Below are 23783 nucleotides of genomic sequence, written 5' to 3' on the forward strand. Positions count from 1 at the left end.
CACAACAAAACAGAGAGCTTTGATGATAGTGCTTATTTAATTACTATAATAGTAATTTCTTATTAGAAATTTCATCAAAAGTGGAAAAAGTTGGTCACAAATGTACATTAAACGCAAAATGTAAAACACAAGATGTTTTTTTTTGCTCAGCTGTCCCGGAATGGAACGCAACAGGATTGTGGGATAGCAAACACAGCGAATGATACTATGCTATATACTATATACTATAAGAGTATATACTATACTATACTCTTAAAAAAATCGATCAGATGAATTTATCTCAGGAGACAGGATGTGACATGATCATTAGATTCTGAGTTTCAGGATGTGCCTTGTTGCCTTCCTACCTCCATATGCTGCCTGCGGAGGCAGCATTTTTCAGCTTTCAGACGAAGCCTGAAATTGTAAAGGCAATATTACGCTTAAAGAATGCAAAGTTTCAGAAACACTTACCAAAAAGAACTGTAAAATTCCAGAGGCAGAACTTCTTAAAGGCACCTGTGGCCGGTTGCATAAAGTTAGTCATCTTTGTTTTTTCTTTACTACGGTTCATAACTTTTTTCAGTTAGTTACATTAAAATGTAGATTGGCCTAATTTGATATAAAAAGGTACGATTGACTGACTGCCCCTTGACTAACCACTAGTGGGTCATACTAGATCTTAAGACACTGTCTTAACATAATGGCTATGTTTATGCAACTGACCCCTGATCCATGTCTGTGACCAGTGACCACACTATGATATAAGGGACAATAATTGGCAACTCTGTACAGGGTTTCCAGGAGTCTCACTTAAAATACCTTACAGCTAAGGCCACAGTTATGCCCTTTAGAGTTCAAAGCAAAAAATAAAAAGATTAAAAAAAATGGGGTTTTACCCAAAACACTCTAGGTAGCACTTAGTGTGTATTGTGTGTCTGCGATTGTGAACATTCACGTATGTGATTGTGTACATGTGTGTTGAGGGGGAGGGGAAGGACATACCGCAGAGGAAAAGCCATGGAAGTGTTGAAATGGATAACAGTTCAGCCTGTCAACAGCAGCACACGGTCTGTGCTCTGAAAATAGATTCCTCCCTCTACCCACTGTGCAATTACTGCCTCACTCACATTAATGACCTATGTGCTTCCTAGTGTGGAAAACATCTTACCTAGGTTCTGGTGTGAATTTCACAATGCCTTCATTCATAATGCTTTTGAAGATGAGAACCAATGCGAATGGTTTTAGGATGCATTACAATGTGTTGTATTTGGCATTGGTTGTTGCTAAAATTATGTAAAATTAGTTTGGCTCAGAACTGTGAGTTTATGATTTGATTAATACTCTCATGTCTTTGTTTGACACTTTCTTTCTTTTTGATTTCAATAGCTAACATTCTTTTTTTTTTAAATCAAAGATTCAGCAACAACAAAAATTATGGTAGAATCCTCTTTGTAGCTTCAGGTCTTCCCCATGTGCAGTAATGATCGTGAAGGGAAGGCCATTTTTATGAAGAAAAACATTTCACAATTATGCACAGTGGAGTTACATAATATCAAAATATGCACTGTTGTTATGTTGTGCACTGTTGTTATTCACAGGCAACCATGTAGTTATGGGTGTTCTAAATTATAATTTTAGCATTTTCTTCAACCAACCTACTCCATGTAGGCAAGGCATTGGCAGCGTTTATTTGATGTGTGGATGGGTTCCACTACTGGATTACTTTCATCAAAAACCATGAAGAACATGCAGTACAAATTTTATGCGCATTTTATTTTAGATAAAATGTATAATTTAAATATTTTGTTTTCTGAAAAAGATTCTTATATCCTATTTATGTCAATGTACAGCATCTATTCAAAACTACATCAGTTCCACATCTTCTATAACTCAATCCACATATAAAAAGGAACCAGACTGTCAGTGATCAGTGATATCACTACTCCTCAACCAGGTGTTTTTAATCAGATCCAGCTGGGGTGGATTGAAGAACGCGGACACTATTCAGCTCTGGGCCTTCAAGGCTCTAAACAAACTAAACCAAAAATTTTGGGGAAGCCCAGAACAGATAAAGGGTCACTGTAATAGACAGAACAGATTAGAGTTTAACTGTCAGAGAACTCTCCTGCTCAGCGTCAGGGCAGAGAATGTCTGCAGCTCAAACCACAGCTCTAGTTTAGCGGAGAAAGGGAGGCAGGAATGATGGACAGTAGGTGAGGTAAACAGAAGACGGGGTTCAAAAGAATTTGAGGCAAGATGTAGTCTACACATGCACTTACATTTATACATTTGGTGGATGTTTTTGTTTAAAGCAACTTAAAATGTCTAACATTTTTTAATGATTATGTACATTCTCTGGGAATCAAGCGCATGACCTTGCTGTTCTTGCTCAACAAGTGCATTTTTACATCTTAAATAAATGTGGTGCATAACTTGGCATCTAGGATAAACACAAGGCAAAAACAAACAAACAAACAAACAAAAAAAAAAACTAATATCAACTGACAATGTCTGCTGTACTCCAAAATAAAGCCAAGGCTTGCTTATTGGCTATCTTGTTAATTTAGCTGTTATTTCACCCCCTTGTGTCAGTCTCAAAAATAAAATAAAAATAATCACACTGTGGCCTGAAGCAGATTACTCAAGTAAATAAGGCTAGATTAAATTGTTTTTCTTTAAACCACATTATTTAGACCACTCCAAAGTAAAAAAATCTACTAATATCCTGCATCTCCTGTCACCAATTTTTGTTTTAGAATTATTTTGTCCAAATTGTTTTTATTTCAGTTTTTCTCCATAGACATCTATTTGGTGGCTTGTGGATATTTTGTCATTTATTTCTTTGTCATCTGGCAGACTAAGAGTCTGGTTATATTGATGAGGCTTGTTTGGTTTCACAAGCATTTACTCCCATTATTCAAATTCGCTTTCTATTACAGGGAATGTCACAATACATTTCATAAAAAGCACTTCAAGATATTTTTTAGTCTCTGTTTAGGCACAAAGATCCAAAAGAACAGAAATCTAATTTAACAGACTAACTCCAGACTCTTTTTGCTCTTGACTAAGTTTTTTTCTTGCATGGACCAGAAAGACCAAATATGCCATTGCATTATATGAAATACTGTCAAGGCCATCTTTCTTTTAAAAAATGTTTTCCTCTCTGTCTCAATGTCTTCAGCTTAATAAATTGTGTTCTGACAGGAACCAACTAACCATACAACACAAACCCTGTGTCCCAGTGTTTTATCCAAACCAATTATGCCCCCTTCATTCAAACTCCATCCATCCACGCACACTTACACATTTTCTTCAATTCACTTCAGACAGAGAGAACTGTAATAAGGACCTAGGGACTTCCAGCAGTCAGTAGATGTATCGGCCAACCCCATCCATTAGTCTAACACTCTCTGTTCCTGTCCTTCTAAATGAGGTGTAGCTGGCCGAGTGTGTCTGACATGTTGAGGAAATGAAATCAATTGTAATCCCTCAAGGAGAACTAAAGGACAACATACTACTGCACAGTGGGAGGCATATAAATTTCAGGCATGCAACGAGAGTCTCCCATGTGCAAAATCAAACTGTGGTTTATATCTAGAGTTTCAACAGCTCAGATTTGTAGAGCAAAATGTTTACCCTTAAATGTTTTTTACAGGATTTATTGCAGACTTGTGGAAAAATATCTAGTAATTGTACAGTGAGCGGTTTCTTCTGCTCAGGACTATGGCTTGAAATGGTTGGGTCAATCTAGTAGGTTTGTTTTTACATTGTAGGTTCACGTGGTTGGTATTCTTTGCCACTGGAACCATAACATGTCAAAACAGCTCAGACCTCCAACCAAGCAATTGAATGCACTCAGATCACATGTTTACTCTATTCTGGAATGCTTCAAATGGAGATATATATCCTCAACGACCCTATTAAAAATAAAATATTTCTATTTCCATTTTCTGCAATATTACACTGATTTCAGCAACGTGCAATAACACTCACAGCTAAGTGAAACATCCCAGCATTTAGTTATGAACATGGTGGTGTTTTTAGAGATTACAGACCTAAGATCAGCTTTATAACATGGTAGGGTGTCTGCAAGGTTTTGAAATAGAATACCCTGTGTGATGATCATGGTCCACTAAGCATGCCCATTAACCCAATACAGGAACTGGACGGAGGATTATGTCTACATTTGCAGTTGTAAAAGACTCACTGATCAAAGAAAGTGAGATCCTGTGCAGACATGTCGACCCCAACATGGAAATTAATGACCAAGTGTACTATATACTATATTATATAAATTATATTTATATATATATAATGACCAAAAACAATAATATTGTGAAATTTTATTCCAATCTATTTCAATTTTAAAATTTATAATGTAGCTTATTCCTGCGATGGCAAAGCTAAATTTTCAGCAGCCATTACTTCAGTCTTCAGTGTCACATGGTAATCCTTTAGAAATTATCCTAATATGCTGATTTGGTGCTAAAGTAACATTTCTTCAGGATTCTTTGATGAATAGAATGTGTTAAAGAACAGTACTTATTTGAAATATACATTATTTGTAACAACTTAAAAGTCTTTACAGTCCCTTTTGATCATTTACTGTACGCATCCTTGCTGAATAAAGTATTAATTTCTTTCAAAACATATATATCAAAAGTAAAAAGTCTCACAGAAAGTCTCTGGACTTTCTCTTATCACTGACAGCAGAGACACATAGACTGCAGGGGCTCCTCTTCTAAAACACATGTTTGTTCTTAGATCACGCCAAGTAAGACTGCCAACATTATACAGTGTGGCATTTTTAAAGATACCCATATGACAAAGCATGATTAATGTTACTTATTAATCATACTTGCATAAACACACACACATATTCAGATATGCATACACACACACAGCTGAGGCTTGATCTTTGACTTTACAGCATACGGTCTGGTCTACACTGCAGCATTTTCTACCCGAGGACCGTTTGTCTAAGAAAAGCTGTCTGACTCACATGTTAAGTGACCAACCACAGTCAGTTTTATTTTCACATGCTATTTAAGGCAAGAAATAGAATATACTACATATTAGACCGGTATGAAAAAAAGGCCGTAATCGCTGCAAACAATTGTAGAGAACAACAAAAATAGCTGAATATGATTTTGCCTGTTCAAAGTGCTTGTTGTCTCAACCTGGTACCCTATAAACACAACTTTGTGTCCAGATGGTCTGATAAAAAACAAAACAAAAAAAAAACCTGTGTTCTTACTCCCAGAAGTTGTGTAAAGTCAACCTTAACATCAAAGCTTAACAGACTGAGCAAATACTTTCCAGCAACATGCGTGGGACAGTCAGCAACAGACTGTGTAATGTCTGAGGCTAAGACTACTTTACAGGTGACCCTCAGTTCTTAAGTGTCTTAGGATACAATTCGGCCTAAACTCAAATGACATTTGTAAACTATTAAAAAAAATTGAGCAGGGAAAATTTGTCACTAGGAGTGAAACAAACAGCTGTTTATATACTCAAAATGCTGTGATTACCTAAAGTACTTGTAAACATTGTTTTGTCACAAACTATTTTTTAACTGAGCTAATCAGATTAGCCACTAATTAAAGCGGTTAACAAATACTGCTTTGATGGGGGACAAGATGTGTCGGTGTTTGTATATAAAAATCAAGTGAGTTTATAAAGTAGGAGTGACAAAAGTAGTGTGTAATTCTGTGGGTGCAAACACAGTATATGTGGTTGCTAATAAGTTTGTCAAATTACACATCTCAGTGCGTCAGTAGCTGTTTTCTTTCTCCTATTTCTGTGATCTCCGACAGTTCTGTCTATCCTCCTCTAATGATGTTCAGACATGTTTGTAACCCCTTATGCCTTCAGCTTCTTTGAGCTGCCACCCCATAAACGGCCACAATCACACCCTGTTTTAGACCATGGACCTACACCCTTGGGGCCTGACCACAGTGACATCACTGTGGTGACAATCACAACATCTGTATATTTGTGTCTGGGTCTGTGTGTGTTAGAGAGAGAGAAAGACAGTGAAAAGCACTGATGCATAGGGGATTCCAGATTTGAGGTGTGTGCTCATATCCTTTCCCTATGTGTGTGTGATTGGATGCAGGTCAGGCTCCAGGCTTTGTAATTGTTGCTGTCTGAAATGCTTGAACTGCAGCCAATTAGACAATAAAGAGCAAAGCTGCTCCGTTTTCAAGCAGTCCTTGAATTGGCCTTGTCTATTGATTTTCACAAGCCCCTCTTCGCTCTCTGTCTGAAGGAACATGACAGTAAATTGTGCTCCACTTAGAGCACCCTTAGACAAAATGAAGATATTTTCTCTCTTGTTGTTCATGACAAATTTCGACTTGACAGAGATGCCGCTCTATGTACTTTATTAGACAGGTGAAAAAATGAACATAGAACTAATCAATGTTATTTTAGCTCAACATGATGAAATGTTAGAATATGATCAGCATGTTATTCTAATGTTGATCTAGCTTACTGCTAGTCTCATACAGCCAACAAACTGACACACAGAATAACATTATAACTTTCAACACACTCAAACATGCAGTTTAGTATGATAGTGTATACCAAGCGAAACAGCACTGCGTTACCTCACAATTTTAATTGGTTACATAAACTGACCAGTTTGAGTAGTAATTCTGCACTTGCGGGTAGTTCGGTAGAATGAAATGTCCTCATTCCTTTATATCCGCGGGACTCGCATGTGGCGCTGATATCGGTCTCTCATTCGCAATCGTGACCTGCTTCATACCACAGTCATGATAAAAAAATGAATGTATATATATTCACTCATCCATAAACATTATAGCCCATAAACATTATTAGATCCACCGGCATGACGAAAAGTTCCATTCCGCTTATTCACTGCGTCATAAATCTACGTCTTTGTTATTGTAAGAGGTTAGCGAAAATGACATATTGTAGCTTTAAGGAAAAGTTTAACAAGAAAAAAAAGAGTAACACATTATGATGCCTGCAATCATATCAGTCACATAAAAAGTCAGAATGACAAATGAAATGTATCAGAAAAGTATGCACCTTATGTAGCTATTATGTTCTTTTGAGGCAATACAACTCGCAGCTTTGTGAGGAACGCACTGCTAAAAATCTTTATATCCACACAAATTCTCTTTGGGCCGTTCATGGCGAGTATGCCATTCAACTCACTGAGAATATCGGTCTGTTCTTCACACAAGTCATATTCCTTCAATATTTTGACCATTTGTTACTCAATCATGAAATTAAAGTGTTGTTTGAATAAATGAAATGTCAATGTCATCTATAATTTATCAAAATAAAATGAAAATTATAAATCATATTAGCATGGAATAATTTGTTTTAATGCGTGTTTTAATATAATTGGGAATATGCTACACTGGGAACCACTTTGAGACATTTCAAAATGAATTTAGACTCAACTCAGTCAATTAATATTTCACTTTCTGTCTTTTAACTTACAGCAAATACTGAGGCAATCACGGAAGAACGCCACGAAGGTGATCTTCCTCATCACTGACGGTTACTCAAACGGCGGAGACCCGCGGCCTGTGGCGACAGCGTTGAGGGAGAGAGGCGTGGAGATTTTCACGCTGGGCATTTGGCAGGGAAACATCCGCGAGCTGCACGACATGGCCTCGCACCCCAAAGATCAGCACTGCTACTTAGTGCACAACTTTGCTGAATTTGAAGCGCTGGCTCGACGCGCACTTCATGAAGGTGAGTAACGTTAGAGTAACGTATTCAAATGGACCCTTTTCACAGACTGTGACGATGCGTTTTAACGTTCATCACGATATAACGTTACTGTGAGGGTTCTAGCAGATGTGGGAGTGACGGTAAAATTGACGTATTTCTCACTTCTGACTGCGTTATCAGTCTCTCTATTTTTTCCCGCTTTTTAAAAGTTGTGAAAACACTTAAGGAGTTTTTCTTTTGCTATTTGAGCTGAAAATGCACCATTAACCTTGGGTAAAGGTTGTCTTGTTTCACAATAAACCTTTTTCACATTTCCGTGTTTCTCAGAAGCGGAAGTAGTCATAGTTGGGTAAACATATCGGTGAATGAGATAATTGCATTATATTTCTTTGTGTTTCCATTTGTTCAAATATTTACACTAAACCGATTGTATCGGTTTCTGTGACTGTATTAGGGCTGTCACTTTTGTGGAAAAAATCTGTTCGGTTTTTGAGACATAAGTGTTCATTGAATCGATTGTAAAATCGATTTTCCATGTCTAAAGACGTTTCCATTTTAAACGCCAAATATGGGCAAATCAACAGACAACTAAAAGGCATTAGGACGAACGTAAAGACGGCGCTTGAGACACGCACAAGTCCACAATATTCCTGATGATTTATTGGCGTAAAGTTTCATCCACAATGACAAACAGGAGTGCAACATTCTCGAAAAACAATAAGCAGAGTGGACTTCCATAACATCAGTGAAAAACATTCTTCAACAGTCTTCAACATGGCTGTGTTTACGATTAGAAATGTCAAACAAATGCTGCCTACGTAGGCGATTGTAGACCGAATCTGTATATGTATGCATGAGACTGTCTGAATACCGGCAGAATTCACACTTTTGTAGTAAAAAGAGAAACATTATGCAGAAGTATAATTTGCTGTTATTTGTGTTTGTCAGAGCCTGCAGTTGCTGTGTGATGCACGTTCGCTGTGGGCGTATCGTGACGAGCTGGACGCGCTCCGAGAAAAGACCGTTAAAATCGATTCCCTATTTTCGTTTTCAAAACTTCATTTGGTTGGTCCGATCCATTGTGCAATCGATTTTCGAACGTAAAGTGACAGCCCTACTGTGTATTAATATTTAATGAGGTAAACATTTTATTTTATTAACGGTTTTGTTGCTACACAACATTTTATCACCTCTGGTAAGTAACATTACTGTACTTACTTTGGTAAAACTATCAAAAGTGGAGCTGAAACCCTGCCAAAATTAAAAAAGTAATGTTAAATCATTAAGCAGGGCTTTGTTAACCAACGGGTAAGTGTGCGAAGGCTATAAAGTAGCTTACTCTATAGTGCTATTTTATATAAAATCTTTATATACATATAATCTTTAATAATATTTACCATAGTTTTCATTAAATACCATAGTCATCATGGCATGACAAATTAGTATGGCGTCATAATCAGAACTTTATTTGGATGTCAGTGGTGACTAATACCAATCTATTGTAGTAGCTGCGATATTTAAATAGAAACTATGGTTACCGTGGCAAATTTTTGTAACTTTGTAAAGTCAAATTGAAGGCCAATTCATTTAATTTTTCCTGAGCCTGACAAATATGAGCCCTTGTTAATCCCAGTGTAAAAGAAAACTGGTGCAAAAATAATTCAGTGTTATTTCCTTTGGCTGTCTGGCTATAGTAGATTCTTCTTATCACAGAGCTCTGAGCTCAGTCAGCCACATGAACTCAAAAGACCCCTTTCTTCACAATGATATCACCACCTACACTGAACCCAGAGGAATATAAAACAAAGAGCCCTCTGGATCGCAAAAGATCACTCGTTAGTTTTGGGCAAAGGAAGGCCCGACTAAGCCGTGGCATCGTTTGTTCTCACCTCCTGTTGAGATATCATGTCTGTCGTATCCTTTGTCCAAGATTGTGCAGACTCCTCCAGCTGCGTAGCCTGTCTATGTATGCCAACATCTGGAGCAGTGCATTTGTTTGTATTTAGGGAGACAAAATGCTCCTGCCAAAGTGAAGGTTTTTATAGTTAGTAATGCAGAAGATGCTGAGACACAAGCTCACTTTTTTCAGAGCAGCTTGGACTTCAGTTAGACTTGTAGGACTGGATAAATTGTGTGGCCAAAATGATTTTTTTGAGCTAATAAATTATTATTTTTTGTATGGGGGTAGAATTGTTCCATTATTCCAAATAAATAGATTATGATCCACAAATAAATGTAAAGAGATTCACAAAAATATATCAAATTCACAAATAAATAGATTAAGATCCACAAATAAATGTAAAGAGTTTCACAAAAAAATATAAAACTCACAAATAAATAAAATTAGCTTTGCGAATAAAAATATATTTACAAATGTGTTTTATGCCACAAACACAACTTGGCCTGGCATTTATTTGTGAATCGGTTCCTGTGCATTTGTAAATCCCCTCACGCATTTGTGAATCGGTTCCTGTGCATTTGTAAATCCCCTCACGCATTTGTGAATCGGTTCCTGTGCATTTGTAAATCCCCTCACGCATTTGTGAATCGGTTCCTATGCATTTGTAAATCCCCTCACGCATTTGTGAATCGGTTCCTGTGCATTTGTAAATCCCCTCACGCATTTGTGAATCGGTTCCTGTGCATTTGTAAATCCCCTCAGGCATTTGTGGATTTTGAAACACTTCTAGCGTCGACGTGCAGACAAATCCACAAATAAGTGGACTCCACCCACCCTTTACCTAAGCCAATCAGATCACGGCCACATTGTGCTGACCAATCGTAGCACGTTCTCGCTACAACCAATCACGTTAGGCTTTACACTACCGGGGGGCGATATTTTTTTTCACAGGATGGTAGGGGAAGACTCATGAATATTCATTAGGGAACTCATGCCTGATTGGTCTTAACCCCAGTGACTGGTAGGTTTAGGGGCGGGGTTAGGGGTAGGTCATCAGACCCCCAGTGACGGGTAGGTTTAGGGGCGGGGTTAGGGGGTAGGTCATCAGACCAATCAGACATGAGTTCCCTAATGAATATTCATGAGTCTTCCCCTACCATCCTGTGAAAAAAAATATCGCTACCGGGGGAGAACTGGATCTGATTAATTTTGCAGATATTTGCACCCCTGAAAGCAGCTGTAATGGGAGCTTCATTCAAATTAGCTGTTTGTGTGGTTCAACACCCCGTTTCCAAAAGATTGTTGGAGTTTAAGGCTTCTTTATATTTATTATTCTTTATTATTAACTCAGGATTACACACAAATGATCATCACAGATCCCGAGCATCATAACTCCCTCTCTACCGGAGTCAAGCGGCGCGTCAAAAGCAAAGCCGATTATATTCCCTGCCGTAGCAGTTTCAAATCATGTAAAACTAACATGTTTGCAATGTTAACACATTTTGCCCATGACGTCTGTTTTTTCTTTATTGACTATGCTGGCTACATGAAAATTCATAATTTGCGATAGTATCTACTGGACGCGGCGCAGGGCGATACGATGATTCACTGATTGTAAACGGATGCACGTTATTCTTCTGAAGCGGCTACTACACGCAACTACACGGAGGACACATCATTTGCACATTTGCTCCTTTGTCCAATGTAGAAAGCCTCACACGGGGTAGACACGATGTAATAAATTACAAAACAGATGATTTTGTCTTTTAAAGCACTATTGTTGTGACAAATATCTAGCTATAGGACATAAATATTATGTAGAATACAAAATATCAGTCCAAATGACAATCATTGAAGATGTAACAGGCTACTGGGGTTTTGAGTGGATAATGCAATGCTGAAAAAATACATATTTGCATTTATATTGGATGCTTTAAATAACTTTTACAATACAATATTATTAAGTCTGATTCATATGAAATATTATTTGTGTGATCAAGCGTTTTAAATTAAATTTAAAATTTGATAAATTCAAATCGCTTGTCTGCTGGCCATTTCACTTTTAAATGCATGTTATAGCCTATATTTAATCATTAGATCCACGGACCTGCTATTTAAAACTTGACTGAAGAAGTGGGAAAAGCTGTTGTGACAGTAATTTCCCCAATATTACACAAACTCGCGTATGTATCACGCGGTTGGATCCAGTTATTCATTAGTCAGCAACGTATTGATGCTTTTCTTTTTTATCATGAACCATAACGCGTTGTTCCCATAACGCAAGCGCTGTTTCTCTGGCATTTTCAAAATCTCATAAAAATGTGTCTTGGCTTGATACACAGTCATGGTCTAACTCTAACGAAATCCAAATTTTAAACACATTTTACTGAAGCAATATTAGCAATATTAACAAATGCGTGAGGGGATTTACAAATGCACAAAAAACGGTTCACAAATAAATGCCAGGCAGAGTTGTGTTTGTGGTATAAACAACATTTGTAAATATATTTTTTATTTGCAAATCTCATTCTATTTATTTGTGAGTTTTGTAATTCTTTGTGAAACTCTTTACATTTATTTACTTAATCCATTTATTTGTGAATTTGATATATTTTTATGAATCTCTTTGCATTTATTTTTGGATCATAATCTATTTATTTGGAATAATGCAATAATTCTACCCCCATATTTTTGCATCAGAAAAGAGGCAAAAGTCTGATATTCAAAGCTATTTTCTCTTCCAGATCTACCAACTGGAAGTTATATTCAGGAAGATCCAGCCCAGTGTTCATCATTGTGTGAAGAGAAAAATAACTGTTGTGACATAATGGCCAGCTGTAAATGCGGTACACACACAGGACAGTACGACTGTGTGTGTGAGAGGGGATACTACGGAAAAGGACTTCAACATGAGTGCACAGGTAAGGGTTGTGAGTGTAACCTGTGTGCAAAGTTTGGGTGTTCCATTTCAGTTTAAAAGCTTTGAAGAAATGGAATGAGTTCCTAGAGACAAGTCCAGTTATTACTCAGTAAATTTACTTAGGGATGTATAAGGCTGAAATGTGAATTGAATGCCAGTTCTTCTCCTGAAATGAAGTAAAAGAAACACTTCCACCAAATATCCATAGTGACAGAGAAAACAGTATACAAATAGATGAGACAAAGAAGCGTGATGCCAAAGTGGTGCTTTAGCTCCCTTTTTGCTTTCATAACAAAACCATAAACATGATTTAAAACATTCACAATCACCTCTTTGTGCACTGCAGTATACCACATAATATGCTATGTCAACATTTTTTATCACTTTAGCTAACTTCATCTTAATCTGTCATCCCTACTTTTTGCCCACCTCATAAAAATCCTTGAAGAAAAAGCAATGCTTCATTTAAATTAAGATCTATTTTTGTTTACGCTCATGAAGTGCGGCCCTATTAAAGTTATCTTTCATGCTGTGGTAAAAATGAGCTCAGATTGAGACAGTTCTAAAATAATCAAACTGACTAATTAAACTGAGGAATGAGGTGGCAGGAAAGTGTTAGATGTACAAACACGGGATGAACTGCAGATTTTATGTGATGGAGGGCTAACCTTTCAACAGATGTTTTTATTGCTCGTTTGCTTTCCCACTTTGTCACTATGTAGCGGTATTTCTTTCTCTATCTCAGCAGAGACACTCAATCCCCATGAGATGTCATGTGTAAATGCATTGAAGTCTATAATAAATCTTATTTTTAAGTCTTTTAAACAGACATAACTCAGGAAATGAATCTGGTCTGTTGAGAAATATTTTTGGAATAGTGCGAACTTTGACTAAAAGTGTTCTTACTGTAATTGTTTAGATTTATCAAAGATATTAGCTTAATCAACCCATCTCACCACAAACTAGTTTTGCAATGCTGTAAATGATTAAAAAAAAGAAATTATTGTCTGCCTGATTGCACGGAATAATGCTGCCAACTCTTTAATCTGCGTTGCTGAGTATTGGGGCCGGATTCATGAAACATTCTTAAGAATAAAATTCTGTGTAACTGCTTTTTTCTTATAATTTTCTTAAATTAGAAAAAAATTAAGAATACTCGTATTTCCAAAAATTCTTAACAAATGTTCTTATTTTTTTTCTTTGATCCTTTTTTAAAATTCAACTTCTTGAAATAGATTTTCTGAAAAGATGAAACAGATGGAATGGAAATGAATGCAACGGACCGCTCCATCTCAAGACTTTTTAAAGAGATAGTCTCCAACAACACGCGTTCACGAGAGCACCACGTGTTGGTTGCGTGTTGTGCTGACGCGAGAGCAGACGTTGATGTGTGAATGCACATAAGTCCTTATTCTGCTAATATGTGCACTGGACTTTCTTCCATTTATAGTAATATGAGTGCACCGTCTTTGTATATCTAAAGTCTTTGGTACTGACCAAAGCAGATCTGAAGATCAGCTATACTTCTCCTTTGTCCTTTTTACTTTGGAAGTGATAACAATAGCCATAAACTCAATTGTGAATTGCGTTCACATGTTGACAGGGCAATAACATTTCTCACAATTAACTTCTGGCTTGGCTGTTGATTAGCAGCAGAATGCTTTAATTAATGACTGAATACAAACTCATAGCAGGCCAGAAGAGGTTGGCTTTCTCTATGGAACAACAATATGAACAATATGAAGGGCAGTTTTTTTTTTGTTGGATCTGGTTGCTGTTTTAATAATGAATGCAATTTATCATACCACTAAAAGCAGAAAGACAAAAAACTGACCCTGGAAAGGTCTTGTTTTTGAGTCACAGATATCAGCGGTATTTTCCCGGACGGTTTGTTTTGCTTCTGTGCAGAGAAAAGTTATTGCCTGGATCAAATTTGTTCCCACAGGTCAAGTTTTTAATCTTTAGTTGATGCGTAGGGATTTTAAGAAGAAAGATGCTCTGAGTATCATTAGAATTTACTGGAAAGCCTGCATTGTCTTGATAAACAGAGCTTCATAACAAGACTAAAGGCCATTTTATCTTAACTGACCTCTGACTGAGATGAATGACACAATTTGTAGAGATGTGTTGGGTTTTGTTTGACTCTAGCATTCCAGTAGTGCTATAATGACCTGACATTTTATCCAGTGTCACATTAAGAGTTAACCTAGCCCGTGTAATTCATCACCAGACACCATAATGCATCTCAGCTGGTGTGTGACAAGGACCGGTTGTCAGATGTCAAAGGTCAAGGCTAGTTGAAGAAGAGACACTTTTTTTATTTCCTTAAATCGGGGCTCGTAAATATTTACCTTCAGCAGAACACCCCAGATTCCACATGCAAGCCCCTAGATAAACATAAATCTATCCCAGAGGGAAAAAAAACTTCCAGAAAAGAGGAAAGTAGAAGGAATCTGGGAAATGTTGGCTAGGTACTGTGTAAGGAAATTTTGCAATCGTGTTTTTTGTGTTTGACCTCCTCCTGCTCCCTGTCTATTTCCTCCTCCTTTTTACCCCCATGCACCCTCTGACCAATAACACCCCCATATGGTCTCTAGAGTCAATAAATATGTACTCTCGCTAGATTTAGTTTCTGTAAAGCTGAACGTGTTGTTTTTTCTGTTCATATGTATACATATAATCGTGCATGCTTTTGTGCACACGTGACAGCCACAGTCTTGCTCGTAATAACATGCATTTGGTTTTAAATCAAGAGACGCGTCGGTAGTTATGATATATTACATGGGAACATTGGAGGGCCGCAGTGAGAGTGAAAACATTCATCAGACAAGGGGACAGGCAGACTTCCAGTAAACAACTCTACAGTCTAATACCTCTCCAAGTCTGAAATCGAATACGTCTCCAACTCTTGATTCTAGTATTTTCCAAGCACGAATCACGATCCTTCCAGCTCAACAGTCCTACACATCTCCAGTTGAAGACATCTTCGTATTTAGTCATAGGCTGAACATGGGCTCATGGGGGCTACTATATAGTTTTAAAAATATATGATATTTTCAACTTGAAAGTAATTATACATATAATGTTGGTATTTTAATACATTTTTAATTGTTATATTTGTAAATAAATTAATAAGCCCAATCAAACTTAACATCTCCCCAATCTTATTTGCGTAAGAAGTTGTCACATCATGATGAATCTGCATCTGCCTGTTTTAAAGCAGAGTAATTTATCAATCCTTTATTTATTTATTTATTTATCATATTTTTTTACATGGTTATTTGTGTAAATGAATATGTATATTTAACGTTATCTTTTGTCAACGTTAAGATTATGCCAATTAAAAATTACTGCAGAACTTTATAACTTTATTAACATTATGCCAAACAATATAACAAATATTTACTTTCATGAGCCGTCACGTATTTACGAGCTTTCAGCGAGAAACTCTTGAGTGAGAACAATCAAGGTTTAAGCTTATAGAATTCCGTACATCGTTTGCCCACGATGACTTCTGGGATTTCTAACGGTTTGATTCTCTCATGTCTGCACTCGATGCATTCTCGACATAAAGAAGAAGAACTGAATAGCACAGTTTCATCCCTTTGTTGTAAATGTTGTGGCCATTGAACTAGTCTGCATTGTGCAATGATGTTGTACTAATACTGTTTGCTTCTTCTTCTTCTTCTTCTTCTTCTTCTTCTTCTTCTTCTTCTTCTTCTTCTTCTTCTTCTTCTTCTTCTTCTTCTTCTTCTTCTTCTTCTTCTTCTTCTTCTTCTTCTTCTTCTTCTTCTTCTTCTTCTTCTTCTTCTTCTTCCAATCTTCCACTTTGTATCTCCTCATCATTCCTCTTTCTTCATTTGTATCTCTGATCTCTTCCATACCACACACCAGACACAAGGAGAACATCTCATCTCACGAATTGATCAGTGCTTTCCCAGGCCTCATAATATTCTTATTTCTCATTTTTCATGCCTCATCACTCTCTCACTATCCAAACCTCCATGGCACATGGCTATGTCTCTTCTTTTGTTTGATATCTTCTCCTCGCACCCCTCTGTCCATTTGTTATCATTTTTTCCTTCTTCCTTTCACAATAAAAATTTGTGCCTGTTTCCTACCTGCCTCGATATCTTAGAGCCAGCAATGAAGTCAGAAGAGATGCTGTAATGCATGTTTGGCTTCAGGGACCTTTTATTTCTGCTGCATTGCAGAGCCAACCTGGGCTTCAGCAAACAATCTGGGAAAAGGTTTTAGTGTGGTTTTATCATTCCAAGTACTCTGTGTTCTATGAAGTGTGATACTAATGACTTTGTCTTAAACCCCAACCACTTTTCTGCTCTTGAGTGTTTGTTCCTCAGGTTTATAGAGTATGATATTTTACTTATACTTGTCAGCCCTTTTCATTTCTTTCATAGTTTGATTTTGCCTAACTGTTTTGAATGAAGTCATCCTTCTTAATCCTAGCTGGACTGGACTGTTTCATCAGCGTAGTTGAGTAAGAAAAGAGCTCGATTTAGGCCACTGATCTCGTGCTAGACTTGGACTGTTGAGATCATGGCATCATCTGATGTATATTAGTAAATGCAAACTGCAACTAAATTTTTTAATTTTCTGAAGAATATGTGATGACGCTTGCCATGTAAAACTCCCTTGCCATGATGCTAGGGTGTTGTGTGTGGTTGCAAGGGTATTGCAAGTTGGTTGTAAGGGAGGCTTAGGTGTTCGATAGGTCAAAAGACCCAAGCCATGTCACTCATATTCAGATCAAATGTGGCTTTTTTCCCACATTCAAGACAATGTATGGTTTCGCCTGTTTTGTCATTAAACAAAGCTAATAACTCCTAACTTAGAAAAGTAAAAGCATACAGTACCTTAAAGGGGTGGTATAATGCCCTTTTCACAAGATATAAAATAAATCTCTGACGTCCCCAGAGTGTGTATGTGAAGTTTTAGCTCAAAATACCCCACAGATATTTTTTATATAGCATGATAAAATTGTCACTTTTTGAGGGTGAGCAAAAACGCACCTTTTTTGTGTCTGTCCCTTTAAATGCAAATGAGCTGCTGCTCCTGGCATAGAGGACCAAGCTACTACAGCTTGCACTCACACAGACATGCACTGAACATTTCAGTGCATAAATTTCAGAAGCTTTAATGTTCAAACCAGAGTCAGAAAGATGGAGAGACTCAAGAAGAAGTGACAACATGCGGACAACATTTCCGAATGGTTTATGTAGCTGATGTGGAGTTAACTATCTTGTAGTCATTGATTAGCATATTCTGTCATGATAATCTTCCGATCGTTTTCCGGAGGCAGGGTTGATGTGAATTTTAGGGTTGGTGATGTCACTAACCCGGGAGTAATGTCATGTAGTCCCTACCAGCCGTTTGTTGTAGTCCTTAAAAAGAAATTATTTAAAATAAGATAGCTCCCTTTGCTTTGAACTTTGAGCGTCGTAACTTTGCAGATGTTGTTTATGCTCAAACAACAACATTATACACTAACTAAAGTTAGAAAAGTGAAATCATAATCAACCACCCCTTAAACAAATTGAAATATGTCACATCCATAGCACAGATTGTTTGGGACAGGTTATGTGCCTAAGTTTAATACTTCCAGGTTAGAGGTTTATTCTAATCAAATCTTAGTACTAAATGAGAAATAATGATGCTAATGTAATGCTAGAATGATGCTAGATACTAGTGTGCCTGTCATTCATACAATGTTATCATTTGGTATATATTTAGGGCCCGAGCACCGATGGTGAGAGGACCCTATTGTTTTTGCTCCATTTATTATTATTCCGCTTCTTCTTCTCCAAAGTGAATCGCTTTTTAGAGGGCCTAAACATGCTTGAAAACTCATGAAACTCTGCACACGCTTCAGAAGTGGTGAAAATTTACGTGTGATACGGGTTTCAGAATTGTGTAGGGTAAAATGGCTTAATTGCAACCCCCCCCCCCCCCCCCCCCCTAAATTATTGCCCCGGCTGTAGGTTTCTCGTACAGGTATTAAATTCGGTACATACATGTAATGACCCAATACCTACAAAAAAGTCTATTGGAGCGTAGCCCTAAACACAACAGGAAGTCAGCTATTTTGAACTTTTGGGGCATTTTTTGCCATTTCCAGACATTGTACTTTAACGAACTCCTCCTACAGTTTTCCACTAGTATTTTGATCTGATCCTCTTCAAATTTGGTGAGTGTAATCTTAAGGCCTTTGCAACGTTAAATTGCGAAGATCTTGAGTTTTCGTCGAAGGGTGTGCCCTTGGCGGCCTGACAAATGTACACCCAATTTCAGCCTTTTGGTGATTTATGCATGATCTGATAAGTTCAATATTAATGTCGCTTGCAGTTCCGATGTTGCTAGGCAACCACAGACAGCCTGCAGTAACTCAGCCATACAATGTACGATCTCCCCCAAACTTCACCACACATGTTTGATAAGAGTCCTGTACTGAACACATGACCATGCTCATATTCGGTTGTAGCAATAGCGCCAACTGCTGGTAGCAGGAAGTGTGGCAAATACAAATTACTTTAGCAAATACAAATTACTTTAATATATTCACCCTATATTTACATACTGCCCACCGTGTTTTGTTTTCCTTAAGGCGCCGGATGGCGGTGTTTGCTAAAAGTCCCGCCCTGAATTCATTTACATGACAATATTCAGTTATAGTAATAGCGCCATCTCCTAGAAACAGGAAGTAGGAAGTGATGTGTTCAGCTCTGTGATTCAATCGCAGCAACATATTAAATAAGGTCATGAAGTACCAAAGACTTGAATACACTTTATAGATTTTATAGTATATTTTAAAATTTTCACCACTTATGAAACGTGTGCAAAGTTTCATGAGTTTTCGAGGATGTTTAGACCTCTAAAAAGCGCCCTAAACATGCTCGGAAACTCATGAAACTTTGCACACGCTTCAGAAGTGGTGAAAATTTACGTGTGATATGGGTTTCAGTTTTGCGTGGGGCAAAATGGCTTAATTGCCCCACCTAAATTATTGCCCCGGCTCTACATTTCACGTACAGATATGAATATCGGTACAAACATGTAATGACCCAATACCTACAAAAAAGTCTCTTGGAGCGTAGCCCTAAAAACAACAGGAAGACAGCTATTTTGAACTTCCTCTCAGATTTTGTGCAGTTTTTGCCATTTCCAGACATTGTCCTTTAACAAACTCCTCCTACAGTTTTGATCTGATCCTCTTCAAATTTGGTGAGTGTAATCTTAAGGCCTTTGCGACGTTAAATTGCGAAGATCTTGAGTTTTCGTCGAAGGATGTGCCCTCGGCGGCCTGACAAATGTAGATGTGCAAACCCAATTTCAGCCTCTGGGTGAAATTTGCATCATCAGAGAAGTTCTCTGTCAATTTTGCTTATAGTTCCGATGTTGCTAGGCAACCACAAACAGCCTGCAGTAACTCAGCCATAGAATGTCCAATCTGCCCTAAACTTCACATGTTCACAATAGCGCCACCTGATGGTAGCAGAAAGTGTGGCAAATACAAATTACTTTAACATAGTCTTCATATATTTTCGTGCAGCCCACCATGCTCTATTATCCTAAACCCGCCGGGTGGCTGTGACACGGGTGCGAGGGCCCTTTTCATCGCTGCTTGCAGCTTTAATTAGATGTTATTTTGCTAAGTGTGTGTTTGTGCTGGTACCTTGACTGATTAAATTTATTATATAATATATAATTTATTTTTTAAAGGAAATCATACTTCAAATATCAAACTTAAACTGCCAGTAGGTGTCGGAAAGTCTGTCTTAATGAGTGAGGTTTTGAGTCATTCATTCCCCCGAATTGTTTAAATGGCTGATTCATTCTGGAACAAAACAAGTGAACAAATTTTTAAATTTTATTTTATAAACGTGCCTTAGAAAAAAACATTACTTGTGTGCATCTTGAGACAAAACAATGGCACTGATATGTTTTAAGATATGTCATTGCAAGTTGTTTACAGTTAAAACAGCTCAAACATGCATTTTAGTCCAGGACTAGCTTAAGCCTTATCTGTGAAACCGGGGGATTGTGTCTTAAAACAACAATTACGATATTATCTTAGAAAATATAGCACACCCCTATATTATAAGCCTGAAATACAACAACTGTGTTCATAAAATTGACAGCTTTAAATGCTTTACAAAAATTCACAATTACAAAAAATGCATGATTAGTCTTCTAAAGTACTCCTGAAAAAATCATTTGAACCCAGTTACTTTGGAATTCCTTTTTTCGGATAAAGGAGGATGGTTGCTCAACTCCTGGATGTCTTGGCCAAAAAGAGCAGATGCCTCTGGATCTCAAAGGACAAAGGTTCAGAGTCAATTGGGTTCACCTTAGTTTTCCAAACTAGATCAGATTAAAGTGAAGATTTTAATTAGTTCCTGAAAGACAGGCATTTGAAGGTTTCTAAATGAGGTCTCTTGGTTATTGAGACATTGCGTTGTTATGCTGACCTCACGTCCGTTTTTCACTTTCAGTGGAAATGAGTAATGGTTAGATATTTGAAGTGACTGCCGGTCTGAGGTCAGTGGCTCCTATCTGGAGCAGCTTAATGCCTCAGTGACAAATTAAGAATTCCTCAGCCTGCCACTGTGTGGTAAACTGTGTTGATTAATACCTTTGGAAAAAAGAAGGCAAGTTTATAGGTTGTAGAAACTGTGTGATCTTGTAAAGTAACTTTTACTTTGGGTCATAAATAGAAACTTGGGCATACGGGAGGCATGTGCATGACCATCAATTTGCTTGTTAGGAGCTGTGTGTGTGTGTGTTGACTGTAAACTGGCTGCAATTAGGGCCAACAGCAGGTGGGGGTGACAAATGGGATTTTGTGAAAGGAGTCAGTAGCTGAACCTAACGAACCTTGCAAGTGTTCTTCCCCCATATTTTTATTTTTTTTCCTTACTTCTTATTTCCCCCTTTACCATTGCCAATTACAGAGTAGCTCACTTTGTCAGTGTATCCAGTTATAAAAAGAGATTTACAGTATGGCCAAACAGTCCTATTTAATTCCGCTCTGATTCCATTCTTGAGAATGACCTGCATGTGTCACACCGGACCGGGATGCTGTAATGGTTATTCTGCCCTCTATTTCGACTTCACTGCCATTAAAAATCCCATTGTAAATGTTTTATTATACCTGCTCTGGTTTTAAAGGCTTGCTATGAAAGTACAACCCTATTTTCTCTCCTTTTTATTTCTTTATTTTTCTGTCAGTTTCACCTCTTCACCTCACCCAACGTCATGCCATTATTTCCTGCCTTTCTCCATAGGAGTGGCCTTTTAATTTTTCAATTGTGCCTTCTTCTTGGTTTGTAAGTGTGAGTTTGTGCGCATGTGTAAGCTAGACAAAAAGAGTACAAAAGAGATGAGTAGTGAGTGTGTGTTGCATCCTTTCCCCCTTCATCTCTGTCCATCAAAGTATGTGCTTTTAGGAGGCCCCTGTTTCAAGACCATGCAATAACTCACTGCAGATAAGGGTCTTTGCAACTGAACCTCATACCATTTGCCACAAGTTGACCTACATCAGAGAGACGTTTTTCGGGAAGAAATTGACTGAAATGGGATTTAGAATGATATGAGATTGAGTAAATGATTGCGGAAGTTTCATTATTTGGTGAACTAATTTGTTAAAAGAACACAAAGATTACTGCTTTCCAGAATCCAGATCTGAGCACAGATGGAGACAGGAAATCTTTTGTCACGACACAAAGCATAACAATTGCATTTGAGGTTGACCTCATGTTCAAACCCTGAACAAAGGCGAAAGGATGGGATCCATATAAACATGCAGAGTGACATTTTTGTGGCTGAAAAACAGGAGAATGGGGTGAACCGATGGTAGCATGAATGGTGATGTCATTTAGAACACTTACTTACAATAGTTTATAAGGTGCATCTGTTGCATCCTGTGGTTTGCAGATGAGGATTATTGTTTATTACCATAATCTTATACATTTGCATTGCATCTACAACCTGTTTTCTGATATGTAGACCTGCTTTTAGAATACTGTGAATTTATATTTTTAAGTAATTTTTTTACAAGCCCAACAAACCATGATGATATTGTTTATTCTCTGTGCCACTAGACAGGATTGAAGTTGTTCAGAATAATTCTAGTGGGGCCTGTAATGTGGTTGAACTCTAAAATTACCCTGTGTCCTCATTTTCTTTGATTCCCAAACATCTTCGTCCATGTTTTGGACATGTAGAATCATGATAAATGTCAGCCATATGAGCTATATCCATTTGGCTGTAGCTTTGTTGTGCAAAATGCTATGTTTTATGCTACATAAAGCATTGCCATTGTCAGGAATTACATGTTATTTCAGTTGGTTTTGACTTTTACAACATCACCAGAAACTCAAAATAAACCAAACTTACATGGCCACTCAACCATCTGACATGCTAAAGACATGCTAGCAATGTAAACCTCCTCCTTCCCCTTCCTAGTTCACTCTCAATTCTTATTCACATCCTTTCTATGGACTGTAAGTTCTTGTCCATCTGTTGGGTTGACATCCTCTTTCTTTCTTTAATTTTGGGTTTCTAGAAGGATGAGAGTTTTGAACGGATTGCCTTAGAGTTATGAGACATGCAGAGACATGGAAACAGCAGTCCAAATTACCACCAATACAGGACTTAGCTGCTGTACATGTGAAGTTCTTATTTTAAACCTGTAAAAACTATAGAAAATATAGCTAAAGGTTCCAGTTTGCAATAAGTTTCTAATCATTATCAAAGACTAGCTTATCCTGACATAACCTGATATACAACAGAGCTACACATTCACTATTATACACATGCTAATATTAGCTGTTGACTTTGGACTATTTTAAAAGGGACTTGTCATGGCCATTAGAGAATATTATAACATTTACACATATCATTTACATTACATTTATGAATTTAGCTTTTATCCAGAGTGACTTAGAAAAGCTCAACACAAGCAATTTGTCACATAGCCAACAATATTCAATGTGTACAAATGCCAGGTTTATTAGAAAATTAGATTAGGAAACAAGCTAGAGCAGAGGTGAATTTTGTTTGTGCTGTGTGTGTGTGCGTGCCAAGTGCCTTGGTTTAAAGTTGTAGTGGTAAAGTTTATGCGGAAAAGGTGTGTCTTCAGTTGCTTCATATCACAGAAATGACAGGCGAAAGTTTCATGAGGTAATTGTATAGGTGCATGTGCTTTAAACACTACAACTGTGCTAACGGTTCAGACAGTAGCTTAAT

The 23783-nt window shown here is 37.5% G+C and overlaps 1 protein-coding gene across 2 annotated transcripts in view; it reads left to right on the forward strand.

Annotated features, from left to right (window-relative positions):
• The window catches only part of svep1 (sushi, von Willebrand factor type A, EGF and pentraxin domain containing 1), a 90208-nt gene that overhangs the window by 15951 nt on the left and 50474 nt on the right, over positions 1 to 23783 (forward strand). For both annotated transcript variants that reach the window (XM_077228124.1, XM_077228123.1), the window contains exons 2-3: positions 7464 to 7719; positions 12343 to 12519. In XM_077228124.1, the coding sequence (XP_077084239.1) occupies positions 7464 to 7719; positions 12343 to 12519 (433 nt within the window). The remainder of the gene's footprint in view (positions 1 to 7463; positions 7720 to 12342; positions 12520 to 23783) is intronic.

Source organism: Siphateles boraxobius, unplaced genomic scaffold (assembly GCF_051911475.1).
Source record: "Siphateles boraxobius isolate OS27281-9 unplaced genomic scaffold, OSU_SipBor_1 130, whole genome shotgun sequence".
Classification (NCBI taxonomy): Eukaryota; Metazoa; Chordata; class Actinopteri; order Cypriniformes; family Leuciscidae; genus Siphateles; species Siphateles boraxobius.